We start from the raw sequence: 20165 nt of genomic DNA, 5'->3' as shown, positions 1-20165 counted from the left end.
TTGGATCTTTGTATGTATCTATTTGTATCTTGACTCGTTGGAGTCGTTGTTGTATATATGTATCTTGTGGGCTCTATTGTAATCCTGTTGTAATGTTACCGCTCGTGTTAATTCCTCTGGCATCACGTGTGTGATTCGTCGCGCACGTCGTGTCGGAGGGCGTCCCTGGATCGATATCGTGCGGATTTCGGCGGGATCGCTGGAATCCTCATGGTACCGGTTCCGGGGCGTCACAAGTTGGTATCAGAGCTCAGGTTGACGGTACCCCACTAGTCCAGCCTGTAGGATAACCTTGCCAACGGTCGTTGAGTTTAGAGCGTCAAAACTATTTTCTAAAATTCGTTGGCTCATTCTGATTAGCTCTGATTTTTCTCCTTACCTATATTCTTGCTCCTCTTACCTTTCGAGTTTTGAGTCTTCTCTCTTATCTGAGTTTTCCGAGTCTTAGGTCTCTACGCGGGATGGACGATCTTTGCCTCACCTATTAGGTCCGATCTTCGGAGGATCCGACAAAAGTGCATCATCATCGACAGCGGAACAACGACTTCTTGTTAGTGGTGTCGCCGATCTATGTGGAGCAAGAATTCTTGTTAGTGGTGTCGAGGAGATTGACACGTCGCCTGAAGATCCGATAGCTCACCTCTCTTCCCCCGTACCTGGCGTGGGATCTCGGGGCGCGATCCCTTGTTAGTGGTGTCGATTGTAACGGCCCAGGGTAGGACCCCTAATAGATTTGTTTGTTCTTTTTATTTTGTGCATCATCATGACATCATGCATCATATCATCCATGTTTTTATTAAATAAAATTATTTTATAAAAACCCTTCCTTGTCTTTTCTTTAAATAAAACCCTAATCTCTCCCTCTCATATTTCTTATTTCATAACTAATCCTTTTCAACAAATAATTTTGGGTTAAAAATGTGCTTTGATTTGATTACAAATAAATTAACTATTTGAAAAGCTAGATTTGAATCTCACTCTCGTATCTGATTCAAATTCAAAACTGAATAGGATTTCGAATTCAAAAAAAAAAGGTTTAAATAAAAACAGGAAAAGAAAACCTAACCCTCCCTGGACCTCTCTCCCCGGCGGCCCATCTCTTCCATCCTTTCTCTTCTCTCTGGCCAGCCCAGCTCCTTCCTCCCTGTAGCCCATCTCCCTCCTCTGGCCCAAGCCCAGCCCGACCCCTTCTTTCCGAATCGGTACGCCACCGCCCATCTGTCGTCTTCCTCCACAAGGATGACGTGAGCCTTTTCCCCACCCACAGCCATGGACCACGCCAACCACCGCGTCCACACCGCTCTCACCTCCCCCTCCTTTATCATTCGGCACCCAAACCCTAGAGGCCACCAACCCTTCTCCCTCCCAGCCGCCGCCACCTCCGTTTCCCCCTCTTCTCTTTTTCTTGTTCTCTGTGAGCATGTCCGAGCGCACCACCACACTCCCCGCCGTCGTCTCAACGCTCCCGGCCACCCCGAGCCCATCCAGGACCACCGTTCGACGCGCCTTGAACTCCTCTACCTCCCCGTGCAAGGAATCGAACCGAGGCGCCCTCTTTCCTCTTCGTTTTCGCCGATTCCTCCTCGGCGTCTGCGAGCTCCGGCGCCGATTCCGGCCGCCGTGGCTCCCCTCCATCAAAGGCGACCACACCACCACCTTCCTGGTGAGCTCGCCCTCCTTCTGGACATCCTCCCTGCCCCTGTTGCTTCCCCTTTGCTATATCTCTCGTTGATGCCGAGAGCTCCTCCGCCGCAGGTTCCAACGCCGCCGTGTCTCCGGCGACCTCTAGCCGGGGCCGGCGCCGCCTCCTCTTGTCCGCGTCTTCGAGGCGCTCCGACGCACCCTCCTTCTCTCCCTGGAACGCCGCAAGCAGCCGGCGCGCACCATGCCGCCCCGCGGTGGTCACCGCCTGCGCACGGCGTCGAACGCCTTGCATGCATCCGCACATGGTTGCCACCTGGGCGCCACGTCCTTCGCCACGTCGTCGCCTTGTCCCCACTCGCCAGTGACCGCGGGTCAAATCCCCTGGGTGAGAAACCTTTCCTCAGATCCAGATCTGGGCGTTTTGCGTCCGGGCCACCTTGTTTCTTTTCTTAACCCGCAGCCCCTGCACCTGTTGGATTCCTACAAAACCCCCTGCACGTTTTACAAACCAACCCGGGGTCCTTCCCCCGTTCTGTATTTGTTTTCGGGTCCTTCCCCAATTAAAATAAAATCTGTTTATCTATTTTTAATAATAAAAACTAATCTGTTAATAACTTTTAATCTGTAACTCGAATGGAAATACTTTATATATGAAAATCGATCAGAAAAATGTGAAGAACATGAATATGCCATCCATTTACCTGTTTGCATCTTGCATCATGACGCAACGTGATAGTTTGTGCATATCCACCTCACATATATGCGGAGTATTTCGGACACCAACTAGGGTTTCCCCGCTCCGTTTAATATTGAAGTAGCTCACTCTTGCCATGCTATGCCATGCTAACCAACACTTAAATTTGTCGGTAGAAAATGCAACTCCAACCTAATTTGCTCCGGGGTTCCGACTCCGATTAATATGGATAAGTTGCACCGCATCATCCTCGCCATGTCATGCATATCATCTTGAGCATGCTGGTTCTTTATCCGTAGTAGTAAGATTGCATACGTTGTGTGTTCCAGCATTTGCTTCTTCCCGGATAGGATCACGAAGTGGTGATGTGAGATACGACGAGTTCTCCGACAAGTTCTTCTGCACCTTTTCACAGGCGAGCCCACCCCTTCACCTATTTTACTTTTACATGCTCTTTTGATCTATTGCTATCCTTATGTTGCGATTCTATTGTGTCACGTGTCCTATCCACCTGTTACCTATATGTCCGAGATACACCTCCTCGCCCTACCTATTGTTTGTTGTTTGCCAGCTTTGCGAGTCGTAGGCGAGTTTAGGGTTTTGTTGATATCTCGAAATGTTCGGGATATCTTGTTGGGAGGTTATCACATGCTATATCTTTTGTTGGAGATAATCACACTTTACTTTATTGTTAACAACTAAAATTGTAAGCAGAGGCATCTGTGAGCCCCTTTGCGAAAGCATCGGAACTTTGACTTGCTAATGTCCCCTAGGACCCGAGTTCTTGTTATCTGTTCCGAGATTGAGCGCTCTACCCGTACGTGGGGGAATGGGACCCCCATCACCCACTACCTTTCCTCGAGTCTGTTTATTGGGAGCCACAACCTTGGTTTTATTTGCTCATATGCACGATGCACGATTTACTTATGTTGCCTTCGGGTGTTTATATTCTGTACTGTACTCATATTGCGTGCCGCCTTATCCTTGGCCGGTCGTTAGTGCCCGCCTTGGACGCCATCGCAACCTCTGGGTCCGTATCGGAGTACGGCCGAACTTCGTCACGGGTAGCTTAGTTGGGTGGCTCCCATTAAACTTTCTCTTGCATTGGGAACGGTCTTGTTGTTAGACTCCACCTGTAGTAAGTGGGTTCGAGCATGCGTATGGTTACATTTGGGCAACCCCTGCAGGGTGTACATCTTATCGATAAGCCGTGTCCGCGGTTATGGACGACTTGGAATTGTATGGCTTGATCATAGAACAACTTGCACCTTATACTTGTTGTTAATAATCTGATAATAACTTGATTAGTAATATAACATTACTACAACCGCTACCTAATAAAACTTGTCCACCGTTGAGTGCCTTTTACATTGCCTCTTCGCTTTGTTGGAGGGGATATGTGTAATTGGCTGGGTTATGTTTGTGTAGTATTTAACTGTTACCTTGTGCGCTCTCTTATCTTCTCTGAGTAGACGGATGATGTAGCATGTCTCTATTGGATAGTAGCTTTGCTGCCGCTAAACTCCACATATAGCCGGGTGAAGTTTATACCGCCCACCAGCGAGCATAGCTGGTCTTGTCTCGCAAGTACGTGCCAATGGTACTTACCCTCGCCTTCCTTTCTTTTTGTCTCCTCCCCCTTTTGTCGGCAACCGATGGCCCGACTTTGACAGGTACGAGATGACGACGTTAGCAAGGTTACCCTTCCGGCTTGGCCTGGGCAGGGTTATGGACGTCACTGGTTATCTTCAGGACTCTTAGTCCAATTTGTATCTTGTCCGTACTCGGATGTATTTGATCTTCTGTATGATTTGGATCTTTGTATGTATCTATTTGTATCTTGACTCGTTGGAGTCGTTGTTGTATATATGTATCTTGTGGGCTCTATTGTAATCCTGTTGTAATGTTACCGCTCGTGTTAATTCCTCTGGCATCACGTGTGTGATTCGTCGCGCATGTCGTGTCGGAGGGCATCCCTGGATCGATATCGTGCGGATTTCGGCGGGATCGCTGGAATCCTCATGGTACCGGTTCCGGGGCGTCACAATTTAGATGAGTTCTAAATATTGCGATAGATTCTACAAACGAAGGCAGAGTATGTCATTGTTTTGACAATGCTGAGGATGTTAAGTCAAGAAGTTCTTTGAGAATTTGGTGTAGTTCCGATAGTGTCAGAACTTTGAAGCTATATTGTGTGTGACAATATTAGTGACATATTTCAGACCGCGGAATTAAGGTTCCACCAGAAGACCAAACATATTTAATGCCGACTCATTTGGAAATGAGTGATGCGTTGAGACGCAAATGAATTACAAAATACATACGTTTCTGAGCGTGTCAGATCCGTTGACTAAAACCTCTCCCGTGAGCAAAACATGATAAAGCACCGGAAGGCCAAGGTGTTATATCTTTACAAATGTAAACTAGATTATTGACTCTAGTGCAAGTGGGAGACTGTTGGACATATGCCCAAGAGGCAATAATAAAATGGTTATTATAATATATCTTTGTGTTTATGATAATGTTTGCATAGCATGCTATAATTGTATTAACCGAAACATTGATACATGTGTGTTATGTAAACAACAAGGAGTCCCTAGTAAGCCTCTTGTATAACTAGCTTGTTGATTAATAGATGATCATAGTTTCATGATCATGAACATTGGATGTTATTAATAACAAGGTTATGTCATTATGTGAATGATGTAATGAACACACCCAATTAAGCGTAGCATAAGATCACGTCATTAAGTTCATTTGCTATAAGCTTTCGATACATAGTTACCTAGTCCTTTTGACCATGAGATCATGTAAATCACTTATGCCGGAAGGGTACTTTGATTACATCAAACGCCACTGCGTAAATGGGTGGTTATAAAGGTGGGATTAAGTATTCGGAAAGTATGAGTTGAGGCATATGGATCAAGAGTGGGATTTGGCCATCCCGATGACGGATAGATATACTCTGGGCCCTCTCGGTGGAATGTCATCTGATTAGCTTGCAAGCATATGAATGGTTCATAAGAGACCACATACCACGGTACGAGTAAAGAGTAATTGTCAGAAACGAGGTTGAACGAGGTATAGAGATACCGATGATCAAACCTCGGACAAGTAAAATATCGCGTGACAAAGGGAATCAGTATCGTATGTAAATGGTTAAATCGATCACTAAGTCATCGTTGAATATGTGGGAGCCATTATGGATCTCCAGATCCCGCTATTGGTTATTGGTCGGAGAGAAGTCTCAACCATGTCTGCATAGTTCGCGAACCGTAGGGTGACACACTTAAGGTTTGATGTCGTTTAAGTAGATATGGAATATGGAATGGAGTTCGAAGTTTTGTTCGAAGTCTCGGATGGGATCCAGGACATCACGAGGAGTTCCGGAATGGTCCGGAAAATAAGATTCATCTATAGGAAGTCATATTCCAAGTTTGGAAATGATCCGGTGCATTTATGGAAGGTTCTAGAAGGTTCTAGAAAAGTCCGGAAGAAATCACCATGGAAAGTGGAGTCCCGGAGGGACTCCACCTTGCATGGCCGGCCAACCCTAAGGGGGAGGAGTCCCAGGTGGACTCCACCTATGGTGGCCAACCCCCCCAAGGAAGGGGTGGGAGTCCCACCTTGAGTAGGATTTCCCCCTTGGGTAGGTTTTATCCCTATGGAAGGTTTTGGTTTCGGGTCTTATTCGAAGACTTGGATACCAACACTTGGGGATTTCCACCTATATAATGAGGAGCAAGGGGAGGGGACCGGACACACAAAAGCCTCCTAGGCCGCAGCCCCCAAGTGGCCGGCGCCCTAGACCCCCTCTCTCCCCAAACCCTAGCGTCCCTCCTCCACATATCTCTCCCGCAGCGCATAGGCGAAGCCTTGCCGGAGATCTCCACCACCACCGTCACCATGCCATCATGCTGCCGGGATTCCGAGGAGGATCTACTACTTCCACTGCCCGCTGGAACTGGGAGAAGGACGTCGTCTTCATCAACACCGAACGTGTGACCGAGTACGGAGGTGCTGCCCGATTGTGGCACCGTCAAGATCTTCTACGCGCTTTTGAAAGCGGCAAGTGATCATCTTCTGCAACAACGAGATCTAATCTCGTAGGCTTTGGAAATCTTCAAGGGTTAGTCTCGTGATCCCCTCGTTGCTACCACCTTCTAGATTGCATCTTGGCCTTGTTTTCGTTCTCGCGGTAGGATTTTTTTTGTTTTCTATGCTACGAATCCCATCAAATAACACTTTATTATGTTCCAGACGTGCATTATTACCATATTCCTTATCAGTCACTTAGGCCATCGTATTCTTGTATTGCGTTGTACTGTATGACATCTCATACCAACCAATCTGGTACAAATACCCAAGAATTTCATAATGTGACCAAACAAGGAATACATCCATAACATGTATATCATATATATACACTTGAGCTAGACTTTCTAGTCTTTTCTTTCTTTCTGCCAAAAAATCTTTTGTAGTTTCTCTTTTAGCTTTCCCCATTCTCAGAAAACACTTCACCTTCAATAACTTCTTGGTTTGTTGGTCAAATACCAATAACCTTGAGGTTCTTACTTTGAAGTTGATCATCATATGAGAAGTGTTCCAGATTTCACTATTAGTAACTTTGTAATATGATGAAAAATTTCACTCATAATTTTATCCATCATATCATGACGACTTTCCGAGACCATCTCTGTACATGCTAGGCTCGCAAAGTTTAACCTTAGTATTCGCATGTGCAAATCTAACTTGCACCCGTTGTATGCACACGTAGAATCTATAACACCCGATCATCACGTGATGCTTCGAAACGACGAGTCTTAGCAACGGTGCATACTAAGGACGATCACTTCATGGATATGCGAATATCGTTAGTGCCCAACTAGTTGGAGGATTGGGACGCCGGGCGTCTTCACTTCGCACATTTTCATAAAACTTATGAGTTTATGTAGTCTCACTAGATTATATTCTATCATCTTGCAATAAGGTCTTAAATATCACATATATCTCATACCTTTCTTATTTCTGAAAACAAAATTTCCAGCTCCTTACTTTTCAAACGGATTTGAACTTTACGGAGACAAGATAATTTTAGGTACTAATCAAAATCATTGTTCTTTGAATCAGCAATGTGAGGTTTACTAAAAGTTTGCAATAGGACTTAATCATTTCTTGATTCTTTAACAATACGACACCAGTCTGTAAAGTTGCTTATCAAACTTAACAATATTTATATCTCAATTACAAGACTAGCGCATGGTAAAAACGGATGCCAATTCTACAAATTTAATTCAAAATACTATTCAGACTATGTTCATGATAATTAGTTCATGTTTTAATCTAATTACTAATGAACTCCCACTTAATACAACATCCCTCATAGTTGTTTAGTGGTACACGATCCATATCCACTACACCAAAACCGATCATCACGTGAGATGATGTAGCTTCAATGGTGAACATCAACATGTTGATCATATTATCCATATGACTCGTGTTCAACCTTTCAGTTTCCTGTGTTCCGAGGCCATGTCTGCACATGCTAGGCTCGTCAAGCAAACCCAAGTATTACGCGTGTGCAAACATGGCTTACACCCGTTGTATGTGAACGTAGAATCTATCACATCCGATCATCACGAGATGCTTCAAAATGACGAACTGTAGCAACGGTGCATACGAGGGGAGAACACTTTATTATCTTGATATTAATGTGAGGGATCATCTTATAATGCTACCGTCGCGATCTAAGCAAGATAATATGCTTAAAGGATTAACATCACATGCAATTCATAATGTGATATGATATGGCCCTTTAGTCTTTGCGCCTTTGATCTTCATCTCCAAAGCACGAACATGCATGATCTCCATCATCGTCGGCGTAGCGTCAAGGTTCATGGCGTCGTCTTCATGGTTGTTCACCTCATGTAGCAACTATTACAACTACTTTAAAATGATACTACAACATGAAATATAAAGACAACCATAAGGCTCCTGCTGGTTGCCACAATACAATAATGATCATCTCATACATATTCATCATCACATCATGGCCATATCACATCACCAAACCCTGCAAAAACAAGTTAGACGCCTCTAATTTGGTTTGCATATTTTACATGGTTTAGGGTTTTCGAGCAAGATCCAATCTACCTATGAACATGAACCACAACGGTGATACTAGTGTTGTCATTAGAAAGAGTAAATTCAATCTTCACTATGGTGGGAGAGACAGACACCCGCAAAGCCACTTATGCAATACAAGTTGCATGTCGAGCGTGTAGCAAGTCTCATGAACGCGGTCATGTAAAGTTAGCCCGGGCCGCTTCATCCCACCATGCCACAAGATGCAAAGTACATGAACTAAAGACAACAAAGCATCAACGCCCACAAAACCATTGTGTTCTACTCGTGCAACCAATCTATGCATAGACACGGCTCTGATACCACTGATGGGATTCGTAGCATAGAAAACAAAAAATCCTACCGCAAGAACGAATAACAAGCCAAGATGCAATCTAGAAGATGGTAGCAACGAGAAGATCATGAGACTAACCCTCGAAGATTTCCAAAGCCTACGAGATTAGATCTCATTGTTGCTGTAGTCGATCACTTGCCGCTTTCGAAAGCGCGTAGAAGATCTTGACGGTGCCACAGTCGGGCAGCACCTCCGTACTCGGTCACACGTTCGGTGTTGATGACGACGTCCTTCTCCCCGTTCCAGCGGGCAGCGGATGTAGTAGATCCTCCTCGGAATCCCGCCAGCATGACGGCGTGGTGGCGGTGGTGGTGGAGATCTCCGGTAGGGCTTCGCCGTAAGCGCTGGGGAGAAGAAGTAGGAGGGAGAAGCTAGGGTTTGGGAGAGGGGGGCTCTAGGGCGCTGGCCCCAATGCCCCTTGGGTGGTGCGGCCAACTTGTGGTTTAGAGTGGACGGCCCCCTCCCTCTCCTCCTCATTATATAGGTGGAATCCCTAGGGTTTGCCCAAAGTCTTCGAATAAGACCCCAATTCAAAAACTGCCATATGGACGAAACCTAGAGGGACAGGGACTCTCCGCTTCCCGCCTTGTTGGCCGGCCAAGGAGGTGGAGTCCACCATGGACTCCACCCTCCCACTTGGATGGCTGGTTAGGGTTGGTGGAGTCCAACCGGGACTCCACCTTCCATAGTGATTTCTTCCGGAAGGTTCTAGAACATTCTAGCGCCTTCCATAAATACACCAGATCATTTTCAAACTTGGAAAGTGACTTCCTATATATGAATCTTATTCTCCGGACCATTCCGGACCTCCTCGTGATGTCTTGGATCCGATCCGATACTCCGAACAAAATTTCGAACTCCATTCCATATTCCTAGAGCCCCCCTCTCCCAAACTCTAGCTTCTCCCTCCTCCTTCTTCTCCCGCAGCACTTACGGCGAAGCCCTGCCGGAGATCTCCACCACCACCGCCACCACGCCGTCGTGCTGGCGGGATTCCGAGGAGGATCTACTACATCCGTTGCCCGCTGGAACGGGAAGAAGGACGTCGTCATCAACACCGAACGTGTGATCGAGTACGGAGGTGCTGCCCGACTGTGGCACCGTCAAGATCTTCTACGCGCTTTTGAAAGCGGCAAGTGATCGACTACAGCAACAACGAGATCTAATCTCGTAGGCTTTGGAAATCTTCTAGGGTTAGTCTCATGATCTGCTCGTAGCTACCATCTTCTAGATTGGATCTTGGCTTATTATTCGTTCTTGCGGTAGGAATTTTTTTGTTTTATATGCTACAAATCCCATCACTTTGTTCCTGGGCTGGACTTCATCCATCTTGATCTACAACAATTGGGCCGCCCGATGGGCCTCATGCCACCATCACCGTCTATGGGCCACCCGGGCTTGCCGGATCCAGGCACTGTCGATGGTACACCCATGAAGTATACCCACAACACAGGCATGCCTGAACTAACCTTGTCATCCTAACTCGTCTCACTAGCGAAAACAAAATAAATGTTATTTATATGCACATAGGTATTTATAAGTCAATTAATACGCATAAATATAATGAATGTTGTTGTATAATTTTTTTGCTTGTAAATTTAGGTGTTGTATATTTTTAGGATAGCCACTTCATATTTCCAAAATTAATTTTGCACTAAAATGTTCAACTGTAATCATTGTTTTCCAACCAAGATCCAAATATTCTTTTGATCCTTTTCATGGATATCCATCAGATCAATGGAGTACATTATATCAGAGATATAATTCCCTCTCATGTCGCCCCCCAGGGCGGCACCGGGGTGAAACCCTAGCGTTGTCGAAGACAAATCCCTGGTGGCCTCCTTTGCTGCCGGTGAGGCCGTGGTAGCGGCGGGCTTGGCACCCTCGGTGCTAGGGTTGCAGATTGTGACGGTGGTAGTTTTGCAGCTACAAGGTTTTGATCACCATAGTGGAATCTTTTATTTTTATTTTTCTTCTTGTTTTCGTAATAGGGTTGCGTGCATCCATAATTTCTTTAGGACATTTAATTGTTGTAGAGACCGGGTGTAATTGACATCTTCACACAATTGATATATTCTCTTTATCGAAAAAAATCAGATCAAGATTCAATGTTTAGGACCGTCGATCGAGAAGTATGAAACTTCCTAGATGTGGATACCTTTCAAGTTTCAAATATATTTGTGCAAAAATTTAAACAATTTTGTAGTATAACGACAAAAACTTTAAAACACAGTTTCTATTCACAACTTATTCAAATATCCGACAACAATTTTCAAAACCTTACACTTTTAGCTTGTGGTTCGCCCAGGCTCAAAAATATTCCTGGCTCCACCACTGGTTGCACCGATGCCTCGCGTCACGTACCTACTCGTGCCTCCTTCATCACTTGTGAGCCGGCCCAGGGGCCCACCGACTACGACATTGATGAGGAAGACGAGATGCACGGACGCAATCCTCGCTGATGATGGGGAAGAGAAATAACTTTAGGGAAGAGGGTCTCGCTGGCCGTACTTAGAGCATCTTTAGACGTGTCTCCCAAACGACATCTGACAAAAGCATCCAATCAGTCGTTTGGGGACGCCTTCAAACGCGGCTTTCAAATAGAAAATCAAGTGTAAAAGTTGTGTCGACGTCCCTGATAGAGCCCCGATGTACAGGGGACGGGCTGAGCGCCCCCAAACAATATTTGGAGCTCCCCTCTCGGTCGTGCGTCTTTAGGGCATATGACTAGGGGAGGTTTTTTGTCTGGTGTCGCCCCAATTCCTTCTGGGACCTCCTTTAGGGACGTGACTGGAGATGCTCTTAAGTGTGATGGTGGGGGTCTAACCTGCCGAGCTTAGGATTAGGGGTGATGGTGGGGGTCGCTCGCCAACCTTAGGGGTGAGAGTGTCCGATCGGACTTAGGGTTAGGTGTAAGGGTGGCCGATCGGACTTGGGGTTAGGGGTGAGGGTGGGGGTCTTCCCCCCGACGAGGTCTTAGGGTTTCAAGTGTGGGAGGGTTCGCCAGAATGGAAGGCCAAGGGCGGTGGTGGACCGATGGTAGGGCAGGGGGTATGCAGATCAATGTGGGCGGGGTGACAGGGCGGCGCTCGCGCCACTTGCCACAGTGCCACGGGTGGCGTTAGCAGGCAGTTTGGCTAGCGTCGGAGGCGAGGAAGAAGAGGAACTCCAGGAGGAAGAAAAGGGTGGGCCAACCCACGATGCCCTTGGATGTGAGCGGTGTCTCCTTTCAGCGCTGCAACACGCGGTGTACACGAGCACCCAAAATCCCAGCCCATTCATCAATCAGCAGCCCGGAACCTAGAGCCGGGCCTGGGGAGTTCCATAGCTGGTTGAACACGCAACCGTGGGACCACACAGCCCAGAAGCGTTGGGCTTGGGCTATCCACACTCCAGGCGTGCGCCCGGCACGAACCCCGACCCGACCGCACCCCCACACACCACAAGCCGCTTCCGACTGCGGAGAGAGACAGAGCTCGGAGAAACAAAGCCAACGCCCAAATCGCCTCCACGCTCCCACCTCCCCCTCCACGACCCAACCAAACCCTACCTCGCCCATGGCGCTGCTCCCGCGCACGGCGCGCCTGGCCCTGCTCTCCGCGCCGAGGTCCTACTCCGCCGCCGCCGCGGGCGCCCCGCCGACCGCGCCGGCGCCGTACGCGGGCGTGCCCCCGCCGGCGGCGGGCTCCAAGGCGGCCGAGTTCGTCGTCTCCAAGGTCGACGACCTCATGAACTGGGCGCGCCGCGGCTCGATCTGGCCCATGACCTTCGGCCTCGCCTGCTGCGCCGTCGAGATGATGCACGCCGGCGCCGCGCGATACGACTTCGACCGCTTCGGGGTCATCTTCCGCCCGTCCCCGCGGCAGTCAGACTGCATGATCGTCGCCGGCACGCTCACCAACAAGATGGCGCCCGCACTACGCAAGTCGGTACCCAATTTTTTTTTCTCCTCTCTTGCTGCTCCTTAGATTCGCATGCGTATGTCAGATTTGGCTGTTTGATGGCGCTGGCGCCCCTGCTTAGATCTCGGAAGGGATCCAAGAAGGAACCATTTGAATTACTTAGAAATGTCTTCTTAAATTTTCATCGAATTTACTGGTTGTATTGATCATGGAAGGGATAACTCATAAAATTGAATTCGATATAAGCTTCTTCTTAAATTTTCATCGAATTTACTGTTTGTATTGCTCTTCCTAATGGAACGGACCACTAAATGTTAGACGCGCTAATAGTCTACGAATTTCCAGTTCCCCATTTTGTAGTTTCATTTGAATAACTACCACAAAATAAATACCATTTCGTGCTAGCAGTATATTTGATCAAACACAGAAATGCCATATATAGTCGAGCATCTCTTGTGCTTAATACCGTCAACACATCATGAGTGCAAGCAGTCATATCACTTAAACTAGAAGCCTGTGAGAACACCATTATCTAAGTATCTTCCCTGTATGGCTGAAGAGATTTCATAAGATAAATTGGTTTCAGCTTTAGATTGGGCCAATCCCATGGCTGGGTCTTTGGCTCCTAGACTGCCAGTTACTCAACTGCACAAATGAAGAAGGACTGTCACTTAAACTAGAAGCCTATAATGAACACCATAATTTAAACTATCTTCCCTGTATGGCTGAACATATTTCATAAGATAGGTTGTTTTGAGCTTTAGATTTAGCCAATCACATGGCTACAGTGAAGAAGAATTTTCACTTAAACTAGAAGTCGGTTACGAACACCATAATATAATACTATCTTCCCTGTATGACTGAAGATATTTCATAAGATTAGTTGTTTTCAGCTTTAGACTTAGCCAATGTCTAAGTCTCTTAGACTACCAGGTTACTCATCTGTACAATTGAAGAAGGATATTACTGCCGTGTTAGATACAGCATGCACATAGGTTAGTTAATCCTGCTAAGTTTCAATGTCCTATTTCATGTAATAATGCAGTGCTCTTAATATATATCCATAATAATGTTCTATATCTCCACACAGTAGTAGAAAAACCTAGAAAACATGCGCATATCAAAGGACTTTCTTAAGACCAAAGACTGGAAGTTGAACAGAATGCAATTCTTGTCACTTTTTTTGCAGCTTATTGATGCTCTTTTGTGACGCTTTCAGAATTACTCCCTCTGATTCACATTGTATGTAGTTTAGGACATTGCCAGTCTTCAAAGTAAGTAACAATTTGACCATAACTTCTAAGAAAACATGCTTCAAACAAAAGAATTATATACTCCCTCCGTCCCAAAATATAAGGCACAAAACTTTTCGCACGGTCTTTGACGCATAACTTTGACCACTAATATATACTTACATTTGTGGAATGAGAATGTATAAATGGCATCCCTGGATTCGTCTTGCAATTCTCTTTCATATCATATGTAGTTATACCAAATTTGTGAACTTATTATAAGTTTAATCATAGTCAAAGTTGTAAGTTGTTGACCAGCGAAATTTAAGGGGTGCCTTATATTTTTGGATGGAGGGAATATTATTCAATATATTTCATGCCAATCTAGTCAATTTGATATTGTTCATATAGGTAATTTTGTTAGAAATTTATGGCTAAACATAAAAAATGTTTGACTGGCATAAATGCTAAAGCTGCTTATATTAGTAAGTGCACTGTTTGGTTATTTCCTGAAGGAATAAGACTGCATTATAATGATGTGTTGTATGTAGGCTTTTAGGCTGCTTCATACTTTTGTCCATTCTCTCTTTTAGAGATGTGTTTGCACTCTAGAAAAATGCATGGACATCTTATTGTACCAGTTTATACTCGGAGATGATTTGCGTTAATGTCATTCAATCTCACTAGCTCGTATTTCTCTAATGGTCTTGTCATTTGTAACTTTCTCTGCAGGGTTTATGACCAGATGCCTGAGCCTCGATGGGTTATCTCTATGGGCAGCTGCGCCAACGGTGGCGGCTACTATCACTACTCCTACTCAGTTGTGCGTGGATGCGACCGTATTGTTCCTGTGGACATCTACGTGCCTGGATGCCCCCCGACTGCCGAGGCCCTACTGTATGGTGTTCTCCAGCTCCAAAAGAAGATCAACAGGCGCAAGGATTTCCTTCACTGGTGGACCAAGTGAAGTGTTGTTTGTTACTGTTCTTGCTTGCTATATTTGTTTTCGATTCGACCTGCTCATCATGTTAAATAAGAAGGGCGTTGTGCTCGGATGTGCAAAACTTACTGTTGTTGCCTGGGAGGGTTTATATGCCTGCCCAGGCTGTGCTTATGAGCGTTGGACTCTTGTACCTGATGTCTGTTCCAGAGATGGACAGACGTGCGCTGTAACTTGGTTTTGCTCTACATATTGTAATACGCCTTGATGACTTCGTTGTGTAAGATTTTTTTTCCCAAGTGCAATGGAGCACTTTACTTCTTATCATTGGGTTGGACTCGATTTATGTCGTTTTTCTGTTGTGCATGTTTAGGTCACCGTGATTTAAACATGATTGTTATTGTATCTGTCCAATTACCTGACGTTGCAAGTTTTATTATTACCGGAAGTCTCTAAACTATTATGGTCTAATTACCTAGTATCAGTCGTATACATAATGGACTCTGCTTTTGCGAATCAACCCTAACCTCCCCTCCAAGCCAAAAGCTCTACAAAACTGCTCCCCTGTAGGCCGAACCGCCAAAGAGCCCTTATTAATCCTCCCTGCGCGTGCCGTCTTCTTCGTCTCTCTTCCTCAAATTCCCCAGACCAACCAAAGGACTCTTGTCTAATCTTCTCGCCCGCATTGCTCCTGTGAAACCGCGGCAGATCCATGGCAACTTTCGGGCCGAAGATGGCGCAGCTGCAGTCCAAGGCGCTCGAGGCGGCGATGCTCGCGGCCAAGCACGGGAAGCAGCTGCAGTCCAAGGCGTTCGAAGCGACGATGCAGGCGGCGGAGCAGGGGAGCGCCTACCAGAAGCAGCTGCAGGCCAAGGCGTCGGAGGCGACGAGGTTCGCCGCCGAGCAGGGGTCCGCGTACCAGAAGCAGCTGCAGTCCAAGGCGTGCGAGGCGACGAGGTTCGCGGCCAGGCAGGGGTCCGCCTACCACAGGTCGCTCATGGAGAGGAACAAGCAGTACGTCGTCGACCCGCCCACCGTCGAGAAGTGCCGGGAGCTCTCCAAGCAGCTCTTCTACACCCGCCTCGCCAGGTACCTACTGCGATCTTCCTGACCGATTACTGCTGTTGCCCTTTGTTCTTACCCATTATACCATCCAACTCCTCTGTGCTCCAATGTCGTTGCTGTATCTGTTTAGATTGTTTCCTGATGTCTGTCTGTTGATGTGCCGACTAGCTTCGGATTTAGTTCCCATAGCTAGTGCTGGCTGCCCAATGCTGTGGGTTTAGTCTTGGTATGCCAGTTTCGATTTGTCAGCTTGTGGCGTATCGTGGCTTTTCCTTGTTGCAGCCAGCAAGGTTTAGCGATCAGAAGGGGGCATTGGGAACGCAAAAGGGTCTAAACGATGGTTTGCTGTGCAGCCGTCCATAGTATATAGTTTGTTACGGAACCCTGCAATAGAGTACTGTAAATTATTCCTAGTTTGTATATTCAATAGCAAGGTTTCGATAATCAAAACCCAAATAGCAGTTTTAGGCTTTTTTAATCAAATCCTATTAGCCCTTTATGTTAGGGCAGCCATGATGCCCCCTCTTGCAGATATACCACTGCATGGTCTGTAGCCCACCTAATCATTATCACTTATGTGCTGATTTATATCAGTCTAAATATTAAGGAACCGAGCTTTTTTCCAACAGATGTAAATCCTGTCTTCTACGAGTTACTTACGGACACCACTTCAAGAATAATGCAGTTTTATTAATTTCAAATTATTTTCCTTTTGATCAATCATACGGTTTCTACCATATGGATATTCATTAATTATGTCAGATTCCTTGGTGCTGAATGAAATCTGCTTAATTTAAGTTTAAGAAATCGCACCCCTCCTGTTTTTAGGATAGCTCTGTATGCTGCCTTGTCTGTTGGGAATAACACTGTTTGTAATATATTGAGCTTCCTTATATGGATAGGAACTTAAATGCATAATTTGATATTCTTAATTAAGGTTAGGTGCTAACTGCTAAACTAGTATCAGAGTTAGGAGATGACAACATTAGTTTTGATTTCATTCGTTCGTTTCCAACCTGCCTATGGCCATTATGTCTGTGCCTATGTGTCAATGCAAGGTGGTTCAAAAACAAAAACGAAGAACAAACTCCAATGCATAGTTGTATTTTCTTCCAAAAAAAAAAATGCATAACTAGACAATGTAGCACATGTGCTTCATTTATTGTGCTGCAATTTCCTGTCACAAGTTTGATACATTTACTCACGGAGGTCTTTTGTTGCAGCCTTCCTGGCCGTTATGAGTCTTTCTGGAAAGAAGTTGATGGCGCAAAGCTCTTGCTGACAAACAGAAAGAACCTGAAGGTTGAGGATTTGGGGGTTGCTGCGTTGTTTGGCATTGAGTTGTATGCATGGCTTTGCACCGGTGAGATCATAGGTAGAGGATTTACCCTCACTGGGTACGATGTCTGATCGCTGATGCCTAGCATTAGCAGCCACATTATTATTCTACATTTACCATCGGATATTATGTTAAATGTTAGGTGATCAAGTTTTTCCTACTTGATGTGAAGTTTTGTTTTAAATTTTGATCTTGCTACTGAACAGACTAAAAAGATTAGATTTCAGGCTAAATGTCTTTTATCCTCGTCATATCCTGTGATGGAAAATCGGACACAAACTTTTATATTCTGTACGTGTCCTTTGTACTAGATGCTGGTAGTGATTTTTTTATTTATACCTTTTTCTGGCCACAAATTGGCTGACTTTACCTGCTTCAAAGTCATGTGAGTTTGAGTCACATACATGTGGACCTGTCCCACATGTATAGCTCAAAGTCACTCTCAAAGTTAAGGTTTTCAATGTCTGCCTTTTGCTACATGGTGTTTGTTCCAAGATCTCTTTCCCATATGGAGGATCTCCACTAACTTGCAATAACAGAACAAGAACGACATAGCCTCAAAACAGTCCCATGTTCAGCTAGCAAAACCAGCCACTCTAGTGGAAATAACAGGAAATCGAAACAAAGTGCAGAGAACTGACATGCTGTCGGATGTAAACAGTCAGTGCATCAGCAAATCCAAGTATGCCTCTCTTGAGGTTTATTTGCATGTCGCCACATCATATCATCAATGACACTGCTGGCTTTGTCTTTCTTATTTGCATTTGTTCATGCAAACATTTAGTCAACTGAAATACTGCATGTCACCATATCTCGACTATAAGAGCACAACACCTGAGACAAGAATACTCTGGATCACATAATATGACCTTACATGAACGAAGATTTATAGCATATAAATTATGCTCATATTTCTTATAGGTCAAAAAAATATGACTAATTTAGTTGAAGATAGAGTCGATGGTGGATTTAATGTCATTGGCGATATTCCTAGCATCCATGGCAATACCGGCCAACCCTCTTCTTGCCAACCCAGCACAGTAGAGCCCATTACCACCTTTCCAATGATTTGGGAATTCTTTGTTTGGCAATCCATCGTTATTCAACATGCTCTCACCACCCTGCACTCATTAGTTGCATATAGTTTTGTTAGAATATCTTTAAAAGTGTTGTGTGCAAAGAAATTACACTCGGCGAGGGTCAAATCTCAATGCTACTACCTTGAGCCAATTATTGACCGTGCTTTTGTATCCAGTAGAAAACACAATCGCATCAAATGAGCTTTCATTCCCACCTTGAAACTCAACTGTTTTGCCACTGATCTTGGTAATTCCTCCTAGTACCTGGAAGAAATGAGCATACTTAGTAAGTCTTTATAGGAAACCAACATTTATTATGTGATGATCAGATATATGCTCACCTTAATAACGCCTTTCTTGATTAACCCAGCAGTACCAACATCAATCACCGCGGATCGTCCGGTTTCTGACTTGAGGAGAAGTGGACCTATTTTTGGCCTGGTGATGCCATGCCTCGATAGGTCACCAAATATGAATTTTGCCATCATCACAAGCAGAGAATCCACAACCTTCAGTGGGAGATATTGTACTAGTGTCATCCCCGATCGGATTAATTCTTTTGTCATTACATGAATCTGCAAAAACAAAACGTGTCACACATCCCTTCGTCATGCAATGTAAAAAATAAATGTAAGAGAGCTTTCTTTGCAGAAGTACATATTGATTTACTTTCACGATTGAGATATGTTTCTTTGTTTTGGGGAGGATAGGGAGCACTCAGTAAACACTTGGTTATACTTTTCCATCAATTTCCAGTCTGATATTTTGATTAAAAACCTACTGTTTATGATTATCAACACTAGAAAATAACTTTTTTCAGTAAAATTAAAAGGAATAGGAGCACATACCGGGCTTCGTATGACGATTGATGTATTGGCACCATGAGATGCAAGGTCATAAGCAATCTCCATTCCAGAATTACCACAGCCAATAACCAACACATTCTTTCCAGAGTATTGTGTGCCTGACTTGTAGCTTGATGAGTGGATGGCTACACCTGGGAAGCCTTCTAGTCCAGGGATCATCGGAATGTTAGCTGCACTATTCTCACCACTTGCCACAACCAGAAATTTTGCTGTGTAACTGATTGATGTGCACTTTGCTGCGTCTCGTGCCACGATGGACCAACATTTTTTATTTTCGTCATATGTAGATGACTCGACTGTAGTGCGATATTTCGGCTGAATATTGAAATGCTCAATGTAGTCATCCAAGTACTTGATAAACTGATTTTTTGGTATGTAAGTGGGGGCATCTACCGGATAGGACATGTGTGGTAACTCGCAGAACTCCTTGGCAAGATGCAGCTTGAGGCGATCATATGCACGGTTGCGCCACAATGACGCGCTACAATCATCACGCTCGAGGATGACATAGGGGATGGACAGTTGGTTAAGGCAGGCTGCTGTCGCGAGGCCTGCCGGTCCTGCTCCAACAATCAGAACTACCACCTCCTCCATTGCAAAAGCAATAGAATTGTTAACGAATCCGATAGTGGTGTGGAGATTTTTTTTTTTTTTTGCTTGGTAGATGGAATGGTTGTTACAACTCATACATGTGACATATATATGGTTACAGTTTTTTGCGTGTCTATTGTGTTTTTGAACGTTTTCAAATTACGAGAAGCAAAAAAGGTAAATATTGACACATAAACACGGTATATCCTGCTATACTAGAAGTTTAAACATTCTAAAAAATCTTGTTCCTTGTGAAATCTTGTCTCGGTACATAATTGGTAGGAAACCCATTCTCTGTTGTGTTTTTGAACGTTTTCAAATTACGAGAAGCAAAA

General features: G+C 45.0%; 3 protein-coding genes across 3 annotated transcripts; 2 read left to right on the top strand and 1 right to left on the bottom strand.

Moving 5' to 3' along the window:
- The first annotated feature begins 12275 nt into the window (after positions 1 to 12275).
- On the top strand, positions 12276 to 15217 carry LOC127343625 (uncharacterized). Its single transcript, XM_051369787.2, has 2 exons — positions 12276 to 12741; positions 14683 to 15217. Exons 1-2 carry the CDS (start codon positions 12374 to 12376, stop codon positions 14915 to 14917), a joined length of 603 nt encoding a protein of 200 aa, XP_051225747.1. The 5' UTR covers positions 12276 to 12373; the 3' UTR covers positions 14918 to 15217.
- A 219-nt stretch (positions 15218 to 15436) lies between these two features.
- LOC127338574 (uncharacterized) lies at positions 15437 to 17626 on the top strand. Its single transcript, XM_051364634.2, has 2 exons — positions 15437 to 15979; positions 17179 to 17626. The coding sequence occupies exons 1-2, from the start codon at positions 15603 to 15605 to the stop codon at positions 17363 to 17365; spliced, it is 564 nt and encodes a 187-aa protein (XP_051220594.1). The 5' UTR covers positions 15437 to 15602; the 3' UTR covers positions 17366 to 17626.
- Positions 17627 to 18224: 598 nt separating this feature from the next.
- On the bottom strand, positions 18225 to 19833 carry LOC127338573 (probable indole-3-pyruvate monooxygenase YUCCA10). The gene is made up of 4 exons (XM_051364633.1): positions 19222 to 19833; positions 18715 to 18948; positions 18515 to 18637; positions 18225 to 18415 (listed from the first exon to the last, which is right to left on the bottom strand). Exons 1-4 carry the CDS (start codon positions 19831 to 19833, stop codon positions 18236 to 18238), a joined length of 1149 nt encoding a protein of 382 aa, XP_051220593.1. The 3' UTR covers positions 18225 to 18235.
- Positions 19834 to 20165: the final 332 nt, after the last annotated feature.

The sequence above is a fragment of the Lolium perenne genome, chromosome 3 (assembly GCF_019359855.2).
Source record: "Lolium perenne isolate Kyuss_39 chromosome 3, Kyuss_2.0, whole genome shotgun sequence".
In the NCBI taxonomy this organism is placed as follows: domain Eukaryota; kingdom Viridiplantae; phylum Streptophyta; class Magnoliopsida; order Poales; family Poaceae; genus Lolium; species Lolium perenne.
The sequence above is the reverse complement of the archived record's forward strand: the minus strand, read 5'-3'. Positions and strand labels throughout refer to the sequence as shown.